We start from the raw sequence: 15,930 nt of genomic DNA on the forward strand, positions 1-15,930 counted from the left end.
TTTTGGTGGTAAAATTCTGCATCATGTTCCGGTTGGTGCAGTACTCAGTGGAGCCTGAACGAACGGTTTCTCTAAAAGCTGATGTGTCGATAATAGATGATGCTGTGTTCTTTGCGTTATATGCTGGGCTGACCGGTTCGCCTCTCTTTCAACCAACCAACTGGGGCATGCATCTGTGGCCAACTAAGCCGAGCTGAATATAAGAAAAAAAAAGGGGGGGGAACGACGAGGCCAAAAAAGAAGGGAAGAGATGAAAATTGTGTGTTACGAGACAAATGACATGAAAAATACGCAAGGAGAAGGGGATACAGTAGGTCATGGATAGAGAACAACATGAAAAAGCGAAATTTGTATACATAAAAAAGTACAATGAAAAACCGCATGCGATACATGTATCAAATAACCTCTAGTTATATCAACCATAAAAAAATAAGGAGGTAACATTTCTACAAGACTTCACCAACTATTTTCGCAGCTTCTCTATACGTGCCCAACAGTTTTTCGCACTTCTCGCGTTCCGCTTTGATGCCGTCGTCCTCATATAGAAGCTCAGGGAACAGGTCTTCTTTATACAGTTCACTGACGAGTCTGTTCTGGACCACTTCTTTGCTGTGGTTGACGAGAAGGTGCATGATCGCCTTGGGCACCTGATCGGCAATGGTTTCGCGCACAATGTTGAAGTAGGAGGAAATTAACCGGCGGATTAATTCCGTTTCGAGAGCCTCACGGTCTGTGAGCGCCGGTTCTACGTTATCATTCTTGAGGGAGTGTTAGTTTTATTTATTACTTCTGACTTAACCTTTTGGCGAGGTTTTACAGGATGATAGCTTACTGGGAATGCGGGTTCGCCATATTCCGACGATACCGATACCTGATATTCATTATTATCTTGTGGGTATTGAGTGGGGGTGGGCGATTTCACTTCATTGCGTCGGAAACTTTGACTGAAGCTGGGCTCGGTGGAATGGCTGACATGGCGCGGGGGTCCTGATGACGGCTGGGGTAGCTGCCCCTGGCTCGGTAAACCACCCTCTTTGCCAAAGAAGTAATTGAGAAATGAATCTCTGGCTGTTCCAGCTGATTGGGTTCCAAAACCAGACGAGGAGGACTGAGGTCCGTTTAGCGTGGCAGCGATGGCGGAATGGCCATTTTCTAGCGCACGACCGACATGTGGTGATCTGCTTCTATGAGCCTTCTGGCCCCGGATTGGTATATTCTGCGTCTTATCATCAGCATCTTGCTCATCTTCGCCGTCTGGGTTTGCTATTCCGTTAACAGCCCCGATTTCCTTCATCCGTCGTCGTTCTCGTTTCCGTCGGTCTTCAGCCACAGCGGCTTTTCTCTCTTGTTCTTGCTTGTTCTGGATCACGGATGACATGGCAGAAGCTGCACCAAGGAAATTGGGGTGGTTAGTATTAATATATGCACGCTGAATAGAAATGAGTGATTCAACGTAGGCAGAGCAAGGGCCAAGTCGCTCTCTCAGGAGATCAGACACGACCTCAATGAGCTTCGCTTGCAGGCGGGGAAATCGGGATAGCTCAGTTGAACCGCAGGTGTGGCATATTTTGATAAGTTCCTCATAAACGAGTTCGACACATCTTTGGCTAGGGATTTCTAGAAGCTTGATCTGAGGTTTAACAAGTAAATCAAAGGCCATTTCGGGGACGAAAAGACTAGGTCGAGGACCTGTAGAGTTACGGATAGCTGTTCGGATATCGAGGGCGGAAAGGTTATGGGTTGGGTCAATCGTCTCCAAGGAGTTCCCGAAGACAGAATTGAAAATATAGTAGATCCGCGCACCGCCGCACAGCTCTTTTGTAGAAATCTCAGAGGAGGTTCCATCAATTGAGGAAATAAACGAAGACGCAAATCGGGTCATGAGCTGGAGGATCAGCGAACCCCGGTGTTCCTTGCCGCTGAACTGTTTATTTCCGTAGCTTGCTAATTCCTGCTGGGTTTGGCCCATCAAAGTATTTAACCGAGCTTTGATATCAGGTAGCCTATCCCGAATATGTGACATCAATGTTGTGTTTAAGCTTTTCGCAAGGAACTGGGTCCCACAGCGAGTAGCAATGTTTCGGTAGGCTGGATGGTGTCTGAAAAAGTCCGCTTCGGCTGCTAGCGCATCGGCCAACGACTTACCACTTTGAATATCTTGCTGAGATCGATTGACCACTCCAATAAAGCCCAACTTCAATGGATATACTCTTCCAGAGAGGATATCCAGAGCATTCGTGCCGTGGTCCATCAGATCCAGCTTCGTCAAAATTCCGATAGTCCTTCGGCCCATGGGGTCGACATGGCGTGCGAGCTTCAAGGCCTCAGAGTTCACAAGGTCGACATTCGCAGGAGAAACAGCCAAAATAATACTGTTAGGTTTCGCGATGTACTCCGAAATCAAATTGCGTGTCTGCTTCTCAATATCGGAAGGCTGGTCCCCGATGGGCACTTTGGTCAAACCGGGGAGATCCACGAGAGTCAAGTTGAGCACATGCGGCGAGAAGATCTTAAGATTGATAGGTTGTCGATTTATGCCCTTGTTATTTCCCGCTATCCTTGCGGTTTCATTCTCAATTTCCTGTTTGACCTGTGCAAAGTCGTCATATTTTCTTCCTGGCTGATGATGGAACTCTGCCCACTCCCTCTGCCTAGCGACACTGGATGCTGTATGGGGAACATGGACTTCACTATTATCGGGGAGATCATCGCGATCGCTGGGGATATTAATCAGTTGGAGGATTAACGGTCGTCTTGTCACAATGCCGCTTCCCCGAGGCAAAAAGTCTCTTCCCACAATGTTTTCCAGCACAGAAGATTTCCCAGAGGATTGTGAGCCAACAACAACCTATAAGATCACAGTCAGAATAATGGAAAGGTGCCATAAGGGCCATTGTTTATGGCCTGAGATTGCTGTATGACTGGGGGGAAAGGGGGCACATACAATCTGTGGCAAGTCCAGGGAATCGTTGCCAATGGTGTTGAAGACCAAATCCTGGAGCTTGTTGACCGTGACCAACAGGTCATCGCCCAAAGACGCCATGTTCAAAATTTTTTCGTCTGGACCAACCACTTATGCTCAGAGTTCCGTTTCGTTGCACCGAGTATGTTGCTACTTAGATCGCCAGGGGGGGTTCCGAGGCGCCAGCTTGATTTGTCAGGATATCGGGCGGGACCCGGGGAGGTAACTCAGTTGTTGCAGGTAAACGATTGAAAGAAAATTAAAAGACCTCAGTCCTCAAGCAGTCATAAACGGGGGATAGGCGGTCCGGAGGAGAGACGTTGCGCTACAAGCAACTCGTCAAGGGCGTTGCCGGCCTGTTTTCAGATCTTTTGCTGCAATTTCTCAGTCCAGCCCAACCAGGAGGGCTAGCACGTGACGCGTCCAATCAGGCCGAGGTTTGAGAATGCCAAGACATCAACATCCCGCTATAATTCACGTGATTATCAATGTCTTGGCATTATGTCCAGACGGGCAGCTAGAAAGGTTCAACGTTGTCTATGACATCAACATACCGCACTGGGCAATGTCCGGAGCTTCAACTCCGCCTCGTTAAATGATTATGAGGCTGGGTTTCGAGAGAGCAACATCTAGGCAATTATGTACGAGTTCATAATTTGTATAAGATCTATCACCTGCTCGCACCAGCGCTGTGTTTTTTGTTCCGCTCTATTCGTAGCGCCACTCAACTGATTGCCATGCCTTTACTTCGCAAAGCCTGCGAGTACGACATCATGGCCCTATTACTGTGCTATATCTTCGCGACTAGCTTAGTCACTCCAGCTACAATGGCCTCCCATGGCCCACCGCAATTTATCCAAGCGGAAGAGTCCAGAATATACTCTCCAATCCGCGATGCGTGGGCTTAACCTTTGTTCCTTAGAGCATCGTGAAATTAACTTCAAATGCGTAGCAGATGACATTGTCTAACCAATTCGCTTTGATCGCAGCCTAATTGGAGCCTCCATAATCCCCGACGGTCAGTTCCGCGTCGCAATCATAGAGGACGCATTCCATCTAGCCCCCTAATTGAGCAGAAGTTCATCTCGTACACCTACTTACCACTTACCAGCAAAATTCACAGTTCTCGATGACTTCGAACCAACATTCTCGCTTCTCATAAGCTACCCGTCAACACACACAACAATAGCCCTGGGCAGCTATATTTCGCCTAGCGCCGTCCGCTCACAACCTGTCTTCGAATTCCACCCCTTCCTCATCCCTCTAAGTTCAAATACAAATCCAAACCCATCTCCCCATCCAACGCCAGCATCCAAGCCCCACCGCTCCGAAAAGTCTTACAGCATAATTCTCACAGATCCTGATGCAAAGAGCCGCAAGCATCCCATCTGGAGCGAAATGTGCCATTGGATCGTGAGCAATATATCAATCCCCTGGCCCGTTAGCCTTCAACAACAGGACGCCAACAATCCCAGCGTCACATCCCCTTCGTACAACCTCATCCCGCGGGTTCTGAAGTCCTACTTACCCCCCTCACCCCCGTCAGGCACTGAATATCATCGGTATGTCTTCGTGCTGCTGGAGGGTGACGCGGCGACGGCATACAATATAACTGCTCCAAGGAAGCGGAAACATTGGGGATATGGAGGGGTGAGGCGAGGTGTGCGTGATTGGGCGAAAGAGTATGGACTGGAGGTTGTGGGGGCTAGTTTCTTCTACGCCAAGGCGGCCCAGGGGGATGAATTGACGATTGACTGATGATAACGTATATATCGGAAGAAACATTATATTTTGTTTGGCATTGGTTTCGCCTTGTTATTTTTTGGCTCCCTTGAGATTGTGTCTAGACTTTTGGCCAATTATTGTGAAATGGAAATTTTTGGAAGTGGGATTAACTTTTGATTTGCCCGGTGTGAAGAGAAGCGAGTACAGGGATGCTCGCACGTGTTGTACAGAGCGAATTTATCGAAAAAAGAATATTACCGGCAGGAATAGCTTTTCAAATAATCGTGCTGGTACATTTGCTTGCTATATAGCTGGATCAACTAACTAAACGACGCACGCCAAAGTTGGACCCAGCGCACTCCCAGCAGACTAAATGTAGTTGAAATCGCAAGAGCTACTAGTCTAAGGTCAAAAAGAGGCCATTTTCGCGAGTGACTGCTAAAGAAAGAAATGAAATGTAAAACCGAATGCAAAATGAAATGGCAACATAATTGAGGGTGATGTGAGGAATAGGTTGGTGGTTTGCAGAAAGTAAACTATGCCGCAGTGCGGTCTTTCTACCTGGCATGGAATGAGCATGTTTTGAAAAGAGTGGTTTTTTCGGATCAATTCAGTTCAACGTAGTTGGCTGGGAAAAGACCACTTCGGCCGTTGTATTCGCCATGCCACCAGTCTTCGTCTGGAAACTCCTGTTTAGGGTGAGGTATATTAGCCACTTGGTTGCTTTCAGAGAGCGTAAACGCGGACAAAGGCTGGATACGAGCAAGTATGCACAACTTACAATATTGGTGATCGTTGCTCCCTCAGGGAACCCAAGTTCATTATCCTCAGCAGCCTCATAATCATACTGGGCCGTTGCTGTTCGTCCAGTTGTAGCCGGCTGTGCACCCCCTCCAGAGCCCGAACCAGATCCCGACCCAGAAGCCGGAGCGGGTTGGTCTGGCGCTGACGCAAGCTCAACATAGTTTTGAGGGAACAGACCACGGTCGCCACGCGCATTCACTCCCATCCACCAGTCATCACTAACCATATCGATTTCGGTGACATACTCGCCCTCAACTAGGTTAATCTCGTTATCCTCTGCTTTTTCATAATCGTATACTACGAGAGCACGAGTGGACCCAGATTTCGCCGCTGCAGTCTGTGGTGGTTCTGGGTGGTGTTCGGTTGCACCCGCTTGAGCAACGGCGCGGGCGTCGTCGTGGGCACGTTCATCGTCTAGGTTTTCTTCGCGGGGAAGCTGGTTCTCAAGGGAACGGACTGGTAATGCAGCAGGCGGCGAATATTGCTCTTCATGTGCATCGGGTATCTTTTCAGCTGCGGATCCCATACCTACCGGCATCGCTACTCTAATGGGGGAGCCAGGGATAGAAGCGGGAGATTGGGGGGTTGGAGAACGAGGTTGCTGAGGCGGCGTTGGAATTGGCTGGCCTTGATCTTCATATGGCTCTTCAGGTTCTGTGGGCCGTGATGGAAGGCCGGGAATTGGAACACGAGTGGCGCCAGGTTTATTGGAGGTATCCAACCGGGGCGGGGACGGAGCCGAACGTGCATAGTCAGACCCCGGGGCGGTAGTACCCATTGGCGGGGTGTTCGCAAATCTATCACGAATAGAGCCAATTCCTCCACGTGGGATATTTCGTTCTTCCTCTTCGTGTTTTGGTGGTGTGTTGGTTTCATCTAGTTCACTGCCAGAACGTTGGTGGCCTGCACCACTGCCACCCGTGTGCGTAGTTTGAACTGGCGCCCAGGATTTGCCAGTATATGAACTTTTCCATCCAGCCCCGCCGCTGGACTGGCTTTGCAATGGCTGTTGGCTTTCAGCAAGCGAAGGGCCGGTTTCCACTGCACCGCCTCTCTCCCGGGCTTTCTTTTCAGCCCATAGCTGTGCCGGTGTTTTCCCCCCTTGATCAGCGAACGTTCGGCTTGCGCCAGACACTGTGGTAGCGTTTGTGGCTGGGGTTACGCTAAATGCCCCAGGAACCGGAGCTTTCGTACCCGTAAAAGTAGAAGCGCCCGAAAACTTGTTGGTAACTTTTGGCTTGGGAAGGCTCGTGAGTCGATCCGAAGAAGAGAATGCGGCAGACCGCTCTGCAAGGGTCCTTCGTTCTTCACTACCGCCTGAGCCTCCAGTTATCGCGGGAGATATATTTCCAGGCGAGGCTTGAGAGCTGCCAGACGGCCTCTGTACTCTTGCTCGGATCGCTGCTATGTCTACTTTTCCGACAGGCTCATAGGCACCCTTTACTGGTTCGGGACGATCATCGTTTGACTGACCAGATTCACGCGCCTGTCGGCGAATGGCCGCAATATCTACTTTACCAACTGGTTGATAAGCACCTTTGACAACATCGCCTGAAGAAGGTTCGTCCGAATGGCGGGACTCAAACTTCGATGTGCTCGGTTTCTGAGACATAATTTCCTGCATGTTTACCTTTGTCGGTTGATACGCAGGTTTGACCTTTTCAAGTTGGGTTCTTGTAACTGGTGGCGCATCTGCTCCCCAGCCATCGTCGTCAACATTTTCTTGCGTCGGTGCCGCTGCGCGGGGTGTTCCACCCAAAGGTTTAAAGGCACCGCCAGACCGGGATGGAGTAAATACTGGTTTGTATGCGACAGTCGGTTTCGTGCTAGATTTAACAGGCGCAGAGGCATCTCCTGCAGAGTATTTTGAACCTGAGGAATCTGCAACTTTCTGTACAATACCTTCTGGAGTAAGGTCCCGGTCCGAGCGAGCGGAAATTTGAACATGATATCCCTGTCTATGTGTTAGTCAAAGTTACATGTAGCAAGGCCGCCATAACGCACATGTAGGAGTTTAGAAACAGCAGCCAGATGGCTTGTAAAATATCCTTTTGTTTTCTCCGGGACTCCCTCGCCGCACCAGCCAATCAGGACATTTTTCGGGAGGCCAGTGTTTGGATCTTTAACCTTCACATACGCAAACTGTATCCTGCCGTCGGAAAAATCCTCGATAAGGTCTTCAAGTTCCCCCTCTGTTCGAATTTGTTAGCTACGAGGTAAATCCTTATAACAACTGGGCACGAGGCAGAATAAAAGCATACCTCCACTGCTTTGGACCTTCAAAACACTCTCCTTGCCTGCACTATCTTGCTGGAATGCGTTGACCAAAGGTGTTGATACTGCAAATATCGCCCACTGTCCATATGTCGGTGAAGCTGCAGCCGGGCCAGTTGGAGGTGAAGCCTCTACTACAGCTCGGTAGCTTTTCGAGATTGATGGTCCATTGGTGGACAAGTTTAAAGACGCCATGATGAGGTGTGGACGGGGTTAACGTATCCGGAGAGATCCGGAATGATAGAGAAATAAATACCGGCGGCAAATACTTTTAGGCTGCGGAACAGTAAATGATATTGAGTCAACTATTAAATGGCCCAGTTCTCCAGGGATATTTCAGCGCAATGGTTGCCTTGGGACTTACGTGGCTCGGTGAACGGGAAGAAGAAAGATGTGGTATAGGAGCTGGGAACCACTTATGCCCCAGAATGCCCGTCAAGCAGCCCAGAATAGTCCTCCCTCAAGCTGGCGGATGCGAATGGAATGGATATTGCTAAGCTCGGATAGGGAGCCAAATCGGTAACTGGAGCAGGAGGAGGGCTAGTGAATCTCTAGATCGTTGGGTGAGACCGTGAGGTGCGGAGCCACGTACGAAGGGTATACGATGGACAGGAGTAAAATCAGACCAGAAGATATAGCGTGTAAAGGACCTTATGTAGGGATGTATTCAGGATAAATTCCAATTTGGATAGCTTATTGCTTCCCAAGGGCTGTATTGACTGTGTTGCGTTGAGGTTCTGGCATTTGCCCGGGAACGAAGGGTGGGGAGTTGTGGGCGCTGAGTAAGACCAATAATGTGGCGCATGACGCCTGAGGCTGACGGAATTCTGTTTACCTCTTGTGGCGCAGCAGCTGTGCATAAATCATGTGACTTAATGCCGAGCACCGGGCCGACTCGAGGCCGGCCTGCTTCCCGACACGTGTTCTGATTGGTCGATAGAGTGAGGCGTGGCCGGACAAACCCCGCTCCGAACTGTCCCGTTTGGGGAATTCCTTTTCAGCCTCCGCTCCTCGTTTTCTTCGATCGCTTTCAACCTCCATCAACCAACAACAACCTGCCATCACCCTTCGTTCCAGCTACCATCTCGATCATGCCCAGCGGCCAACATTATTTTATCTAAATATTCTATTTTCAGGTGTAGGTGTAGCGTGGCTGCCAGCTACATTTATTGCCCCGGTTCTGTTTTCTCGCTGCAACGTTACTCTTGCGCGCTGTTGCCCGATTTCTGTACTCCTCCAAAGATCAACTTGCGATACACTTTCATTCTCGCTCTCTTGACTCGTCTCTTCGTCTCTCTGTCTCTCTAGGGAATCACATCTTGCCATCATTGGAGCTGTGATCTTCTCTTTTTTTGCTCTGCCTTGAGGTTTTTGTACCCATATTTCCTGCCTTTCGCGACTTTGCTCTTCTTTTCTTGCCTTCTCGTCCCATCTAACAACATTTCACTGGTTCTCTTCGAAAGGTGTCTTTGGTTTTGCCAGCTTGTGCTTTTAATTCACCTTGTTCCTCTCTAGCTGGCCGCCTCCCAAGGAGGATCGATCCAAGTATCCTTGGACTATCGAACGCGTATACTCGGATTGGTCTTTCCTCCTATCCTCTGTTCGGCTCTAGGTGATTCCAAATGGACCTCTTCTCATGTTGTGTCTGCTTGATTCACCTCTGAGCCTCTATCTTTCTACTCTTCCTCTCCTCGTTCAAGGATATATATACCTTGGAGCGTGATTGTTTTGATCCCTCTTCGCATTTCTTTTCTTTTGCCAGTCATACCTGCAACCGCAGGCGTTGTTTGGGAGCCATGCCAGAAGCTATTTCATCACCCGACAGTGACGGCTCCTCGTTTGATCCATATACATCCGATATCACCGTGGAGCAAACTCATTCATATCAGCAATCCAATGGCTCAGCAGTTGATATGAATGCCTCTCCGAGTTTTCACCAACAATCTCAGGTTCCTGCTGTATCAACTGATCATGCCGCCGATCTTGAAGACACGAATCTCACAATACATCACCGCTTTCCTAGCCAGCAACGCAATGATAATCATACCCATCTGGGCCAGATTCGGAAACGAAAGCGGTCGACAGACGGCTTGGATATGCCCCTACACTCCAGCGAATATCCTGTCGAAACCCTCCAGGGACTCGGTGGTTCGCCTAGTATGGACTCTCATGAGCCACATGCAGTGGAATTTCCTCAGGATAGCTTCAAACGTTTGAAATCCAACGAACTAAACGGGCCATATGTCCCTCCCACGAAGAAGATCCAGAATCAGGGAACAGCGTCTTTTGGATCTATGTTGCCTGGAGAAATATGGCAGCATATCTTTACTTTTCTTCCTCCTACCACACTAGGTCGCCTTTTGTGTGTGAACAAGACATTCAGGTCCCTTCTCACCCCAAGTGAGGCAGAATTACCGGGCTTTCCTCAAGCGTCAGGGCTTTTGAAATATCTAAACCCTAATTCCATCTGGTCTGTTTCTCGGAGAGCGTTCCACCCGGGAATGCCACGCCCAATGTCTTTTCTAACAGAATTAGAAATGTGGAACCTTATCTCTGGAAGCAATTGCCAGCTCTGTGGAAAGCTCAGTTCTTGTTCATCCTTAACTGATAGTACAATATGGGAAGCTGGGCCAGGCCTAGATGGAGTCAGCATTATATGGCCCTTCGGAATTCGATCCTGCGGAGAATGCATACAGGTCAAATCTGAAAAGGTTCCTCTACCTTACATTCCTATCTCATTTTGGTCGGACAACTAACTCGATACTTAGGAAATGGATCTTTTGTTCTCTTCTAATCTGCCATCTATGCTAATCCCATCACTCCCTTTCGCGTTCTTTACTCCTTCGATGCATTTTATTTCCTCAATAACTTTGCGCAACAATCAGCCCCCAGGCGACATTTCACTGACTAAACGTTTTTACAAAGTCCACATTGATGACATGAGGCGTAAGTTTGAGGATGTTAAATCACTTGGCCCTGCCGCTACAGAGGAGTGGATTAAAGGTCTCGAAGGTAATGGCAAAGACAAACTTGCCGATGCTGCCCGCTGGGAACAATGGGAAGCATCAGGTGGTATTCGATCCGTTAGACTGTCCCGTGGTAACCGCAACGAGGTCACTTGGCGGTTATCTTCCATGGACTCGGGTGCAAAGCACCAGCCTGTGGATACCACCTCTGGACATCATTCTGGACATTCTGGAAATTCTACTCCACTCACCAATGACAGAGTTACCAATAATGACCAGCGCAGTCCAGCTAGTCTTTCAAATACTTCTGGTAAGCATTTACAGACGGCGGCGCACTGAATTCTCTCCACGACGGCGTCTATTTCATTGTTATCGGACATCTTTTCTCTTCTTTTCTTTTCTCTTTTTCTTTTCTTTCCCTTTTCCCATCTTTAAATTCATATTTATGAAGCATTGTACTAAATCAAACTTTTAGGCTCCAAACTCCCTCCACTTTCCTCGAGTCGCGATTCAAGCCAGCCTCTACCTTCATCGAGTTCCGCACATCACCCACGCACTGAACGTAGCCTCCGAGAAGTAAACGAAGCGAAAGCAAGCCGCAAAGCAGAAATAGAACGACGCTGTCTGGAGCTTGTACCTCCCTTAACACCCGCTGTTCTGAGCCACATGGATTCGTTTTCAGCTGCCATTCAAATTCCACACCCGTTTACTGACCGTGACTGGGATATTTTGAAACCTCGTCTACTATCACAAAGGGATGTTGCTGAACGTCGAGAACGTTACAGGATAAAACAGGACCAGCTTCTTCAGGCCAAGTCGGAAGAGCGTCGTCAGCATGACGCACAGTTCAAAGAGGCCAAGGAGCAGCAGGACAGGGAATGGGATGAAGCCCAAAAGCCTATTCGAGAACGTATGGCCTCGTATGCAGATGAGATAATCCGTGAAGGTTGGCGTGGCGGTGATGCAGTTACCAAAGAAAAAAGCGCGAAATTTGCGGCTGATGTCCTTATTTACGTCAAGGACAAGTTCTACAGGGACTTGGCTCAGGAGGACGCCAAAGCCCGTAACGCAGGAAAACCTATTCCAGAGGATCCTCCAGGTGCTCCACCAACGCGCAAACTGATACTCGAAAATATGAAATTCATATTTGATACCAAGATCAAACCACTGACAGAACAGTTTCAAAAAGAACTCTTCTTGTGCAATGGCAATGGCTGCGAAGCAAATACCAAATTTTATGGTTTTGAGGGTGTAATCCAGCATTATGCTGCCAAACACACCAATGTGCTCAGTTTAGGCAGTGTCGTTGTTCATTGGCGCGCTGAATGGCCTGAACACTCCCCTTTCCATCCCAACCCTACTGCTGCCAAAGCGCTTTTCTTTGCAATGCCCCGGCCGACTGTGGGGCATACCCTTGGTTACCCCAACCCTGGGGCCATGTATATGCCTGGCTCAGATCAGGGACATCATCACCCATCAGATGGAGGGCCGGGCTATCCGCAACCTTCACCTGGACCTTATAATCGCACTCCATATGGAACTCCGTACGCTTATGGATCAGGTCCTTATAGACCGCCATCTCCTGCCCCTCCATTTTATCCTAACCAGCCTGCAAGTTTTCCGTATTCGGTACCCCAACCTGGCTATGCCCCCAGCGGGGCTTATGACCCGTACGGCCCGCCTCAGCCTCCAAATCCGGTATATGGCTCTCCTTATCCAGGGCAAGCTTATCCGCCGCCATACCCACCACCTCCTGATTCAAGGGCGCCTCAGCCATACCAGCCGCCCCCATATCCTCCCCCGACCACCGGACAACCGCAATATTGTGCTCCATACCCCACTAATTCCCATCCACCAAGGAGAGGTGGAGCCCAAGGGCACAATTCAAACCCCAACAGTCAAGCCTTTGGCATGTACCAAGTCCAGCTTGATGACGTAGCCAAGAATGCCCGCAGCGTTTGGAATGGAACCTCGGGTATCAAGGACTTGCCACATAATGTCCGGGCTCATGTCCTCATTCATCATGTTGTTTCCAGGTTTGTGGAAAGGTTTGGTCACGAGCCGCAATTGACACTTTTCGCGGATGGGTTAAGCAGCCATGCTCAAATGAGACCAATAAAAAATCTCAGCGGGTTGGTATGCAAAACTTGTAACGACAACGACATTTCTGGAAGACAGCATCACCATGACGCAGGTCGAACTGACCGCAAGATATATACGCTTCCAGCTCTTGTTAGTCATTTTCAATCCATGCACGTTGATCGTACTAAGCCGACTGGCCCACATTCTGGGCGCGAACCTCGGTTGCTGGAATGGCAATATGACATGTTACTCGTGCCAGACAATCAAACAATTTCAGAGTTGGTCGATGCCCCTGGTATGGACGACGCCAAAATGCAACTAATTTCGGCTGCTTTCCCGTGGGTGTTCCCACAGGCCCCATCAATCAGTCACACACCAGCGTCAAACTTGAGCGATAGGAGACGTCCCGAACCCCGCGATTCAAAACAGTCTAAACGTTCTTACCCCGGCAACACTCGCGCCAAATTTGCGGAACAGAAGGCAACAGAGCCAAAAAGTTTGTCCAGCCCAAACCATGGTCTTGAAGTTGTAGTAGATGACTTCCCTAGATTCGTGGAGTCCCCTGCCAATGATGCCAATCAACCTCCGGATCCGCCTAAGGACGATGAATATGATCCCCATAGACCTGCCTTCATTGAGCCAGTAAGAGACCAACATGGTCGAGTGGATACCCGCAGATCAAGGCAAAATCAACCATCCACCATTCCTGCCAAAGACAGGATCCATAATATGCGAGACCAGGACCAGACCTCTAGCAACCGTTATCCAGCTAGAACGAAATTCCACCGAGCCCAGCCTAGCGATGTGGATCGTACGAAAGTTTATCCTTATGCCGATCGCCATCAACACCATCAATCTGACCCTTTGTCAAAGCCCGCCTCTCAATATGGAGGCCGCCCACCAAAGTCTGAATACCCCCATTCCGCTGTGAGCGGTTCTGTAACTGCCGAGCCACTTAACGAATCCCAGAAAATTAAAACGCCCGTGCGGAACGTCTCAGAGGATGGGGAAGTCGAGGAAGCAAGCCATTCGCAAGAGCGTCGCCCTCCGAGAGGGATTCCCCTACATGAAGAAATGACAGATGCAGAACGATTTTTGAGTAGCTTCGTTCCTGGCCAAGAAACCGAAGAATACAAGAAAGCGCCGTCTCGGGGTTCTGAGCGCCGAACAGATGAAGCTCCTAGGGGCAAATGGCTTGAGGGCCCAGAGCCTGATGACCGGCGTTGGCGCATTGATGGAGGGACAGCCGAAAGCAGTGTTTCAGGAACTCCCACTCATAGCAAACAACGCGGCAATTGGAATAGGGTTAAAAGCCCTACAATTGGAGGGTTCCGTGGTGACTACGAACCCAAGCATGAACACTATGCTTCATCTAGGCACGGTGACGAACGGTCTCCAGAACCTACTGATATCCGCCATGGAAGGAAGCCCATTGGGTTCTCAGAACCTCGGCACCAGTCTGATTACCAAACGAGACGCCCTCACAGCAGATTTGACAGGTATGAAGCGCAAAGACAAGGTTCTCACCGCCCGCGCTCTCGTTCTCCGATCGCCCGTGATTCGCTTCCCGTTGAACCTACATACTATCGTGACCGTAGTCCTATGCCACCCCGAGTTCGCCAGCGCCCCGTTTACGCTACCCACGCATCGGATCCATACCATGACAGAGGCCCAACAGAACAAAATGTCGCGTACACTCGACTTCCCCCTCGTGGAACTTATCAGTATGTGGAAGAACCAAGATATCTGGAACCACCGTATGACGGTACGGTAGAATATATTCCTGTCAGAGTTGGTGGGCGAGAACACCAAAACACCAGTGCGTATTATATAGAACGACCCGTGCAGCGAGAAGTATCGAAGGAATATGTCGACTACGAGGTAGACTACCCGCGCCAACCCGGGCTAATTGAACCCCAGGGTCAATATTACCCCGGTGAGACAGTCTCTCCAAACGCCCATGGCGGCAGCAGCACAGTGCCTCGCCATCTCCGATACGGTTAACAAGGTGACTTGACTCTCTTGTTACCTCTCTCGCCGATCCTTTTCTTTCTCTTTCTTAGCATTTTCATGATGCTATCTTCGTGTTAACTTCAAGAAGGAGAAGAGGTTTCTTGATGTTAGCCTAACATAACAGCGTGTTTTAAAACACACCTGTCAAAGCCATTTATTCTTTTATTTTTTTATTTTTTTTCATCTTGTCTTGCACTCTGTCAGTAAAATTACTGCAGTGCTCAACTCTATCAAGAAAGCGAATTTCCTCTCATTCTTTTCCCTCTCTCCTCAAGCGAGGAGGAACTCTTATCTTTACTGCCATTTTATCTTGTCTTTATTTTTACGCTTTTCTAATCTTTTATTTATCCCAGTTGTTACTCTTTCGTTGCCCTGTCAGGAAGATGGTCACTTTGTGTGGAAACTTCCACCCTAAACCATTTGAACCTTTTCCCCTGTTATCTATGATCGGGTATCCTCCTGATTCTGCGTGCCTCTTTCTCAATCGGTATTTTTGGGAGTTACTTTTCCCTCCACGGTTTATATTTTCATCCTTACTGTCTCGTCCCTAACGTATCTTTCGCGGAAATCCCAAGATTTCTAATTTTTACTTTTGTTTTATCTTATTCCTTCTACTTTTCATAATCATCAATTAGGAAAACTACAAAAGCGAGTGTTTTCATTGCAGTTTTCCGAACCGTGAGGAGTTCGAACTTGGCGCAAAATAGTGGCCAAACCCCGGTATTATGAGATATATGTTATATATAATCCAGCCTGTCGATTTTGCCACTTACTGTATCCTTTTCTTAGGGCAGAAAAAGACGACAACAGCGTCTTGCTTTTGCTATATTGTACTATTTCATGCCGATTCCACTGTTTTTTCTAGTTTTTCCTTTTCTTCGTGTACGCTCAACATCTTCGTCCCTTTTCATGTAGTTTGCCGTCGTCACAACGGCTCTGTCTAATCGTTAATAATAAGTCCTGTACTATTAGATTTTTGTACAGAGCATTGCTATAATTTACCTTATTTATGGAGAATATATTTGGAACAATTTCTTTTTAAGAAAAAAAAATTGAAAATTGAAAATTGAAAATAAGTTCAGCCAAGTTCAGCCGGATACTGAT

The 15,930-nt window shown here is 48.6% G+C and overlaps 4 protein-coding genes across 4 annotated transcripts; 2 read left to right on the top strand and 2 right to left on the bottom strand.

Annotated features, from left to right (window-relative positions):
• Positions 1–446: 446 nt before the first annotated feature.
• On the bottom strand, positions 447–3,043 carry BDBG_00139 (dynamin GTPase; the record flags this gene model as incomplete). The annotated part of the gene is made up of 3 exons (XM_002628847.2): positions 447–758; positions 833–2,848; positions 2,945–3,043. 3 exons carry the CDS (start codon positions 3,041–3,043, stop codon positions 447–449), a joined length of 2,427 nt encoding a protein of 808 aa, XP_002628893.1.
• Positions 3,044–3,506: 463 nt separating this feature from the next.
• Positions 3,507–5,217, top strand: BDBG_00140 (uncharacterized protein). The gene is made up of 3 exons (XM_031719746.1): positions 3,507–3,860; positions 3,952–3,980; positions 4,086–5,217. Exons 1-3 carry the CDS (start codon positions 3,700–3,702, stop codon positions 4,718–4,720), a joined length of 825 nt encoding a protein of 274 aa, XP_031575622.1. The 5' UTR covers positions 3,507–3,699; the 3' UTR covers positions 4,721–5,217.
• Positions 3,853–8,537, bottom strand: BDBG_00141 (actin binding protein). Its single transcript, XM_002628849.2, has 5 exons — positions 8,130–8,537; positions 7,753–8,041; positions 7,496–7,683; positions 5,469–7,445; positions 3,853–5,376 (listed from the first exon to the last, which is right to left on the bottom strand). The coding sequence occupies exons 2-5, from the start codon at positions 7,958–7,960 to the stop codon at positions 5,293–5,295; spliced, it is 2,457 nt and encodes an 818-aa protein (XP_002628895.1). The 5' UTR covers positions 7,961–8,041; positions 8,130–8,537; the 3' UTR covers positions 3,853–5,292.
• BDBG_00143 (uncharacterized protein) lies at positions 5,722–15,923 on the top strand. Its single transcript, XM_002628851.2, has 3 exons — positions 5,722–10,476; positions 10,534–11,041; positions 11,207–15,923. Exons 1-3 carry the CDS (start codon positions 9,562–9,564, stop codon positions 14,815–14,817), a joined length of 5,034 nt encoding a protein of 1,677 aa, XP_002628897.1. The 5' UTR covers positions 5,722–9,561; the 3' UTR covers positions 14,818–15,923.
• The last annotated feature ends 7 nt before the right edge of the window (positions 15,924–15,930 follow it).

The sequence above is a fragment of the Blastomyces gilchristii genome (genome assembly GCF_000003855.2).
Source record: "Blastomyces gilchristii SLH14081 genomic scaffold supercont1.1, whole genome shotgun sequence".
Lineage (NCBI taxonomy): Eukaryota > Fungi > Ascomycota > Eurotiomycetes > Onygenales > Ajellomycetaceae > Blastomyces > Blastomyces gilchristii.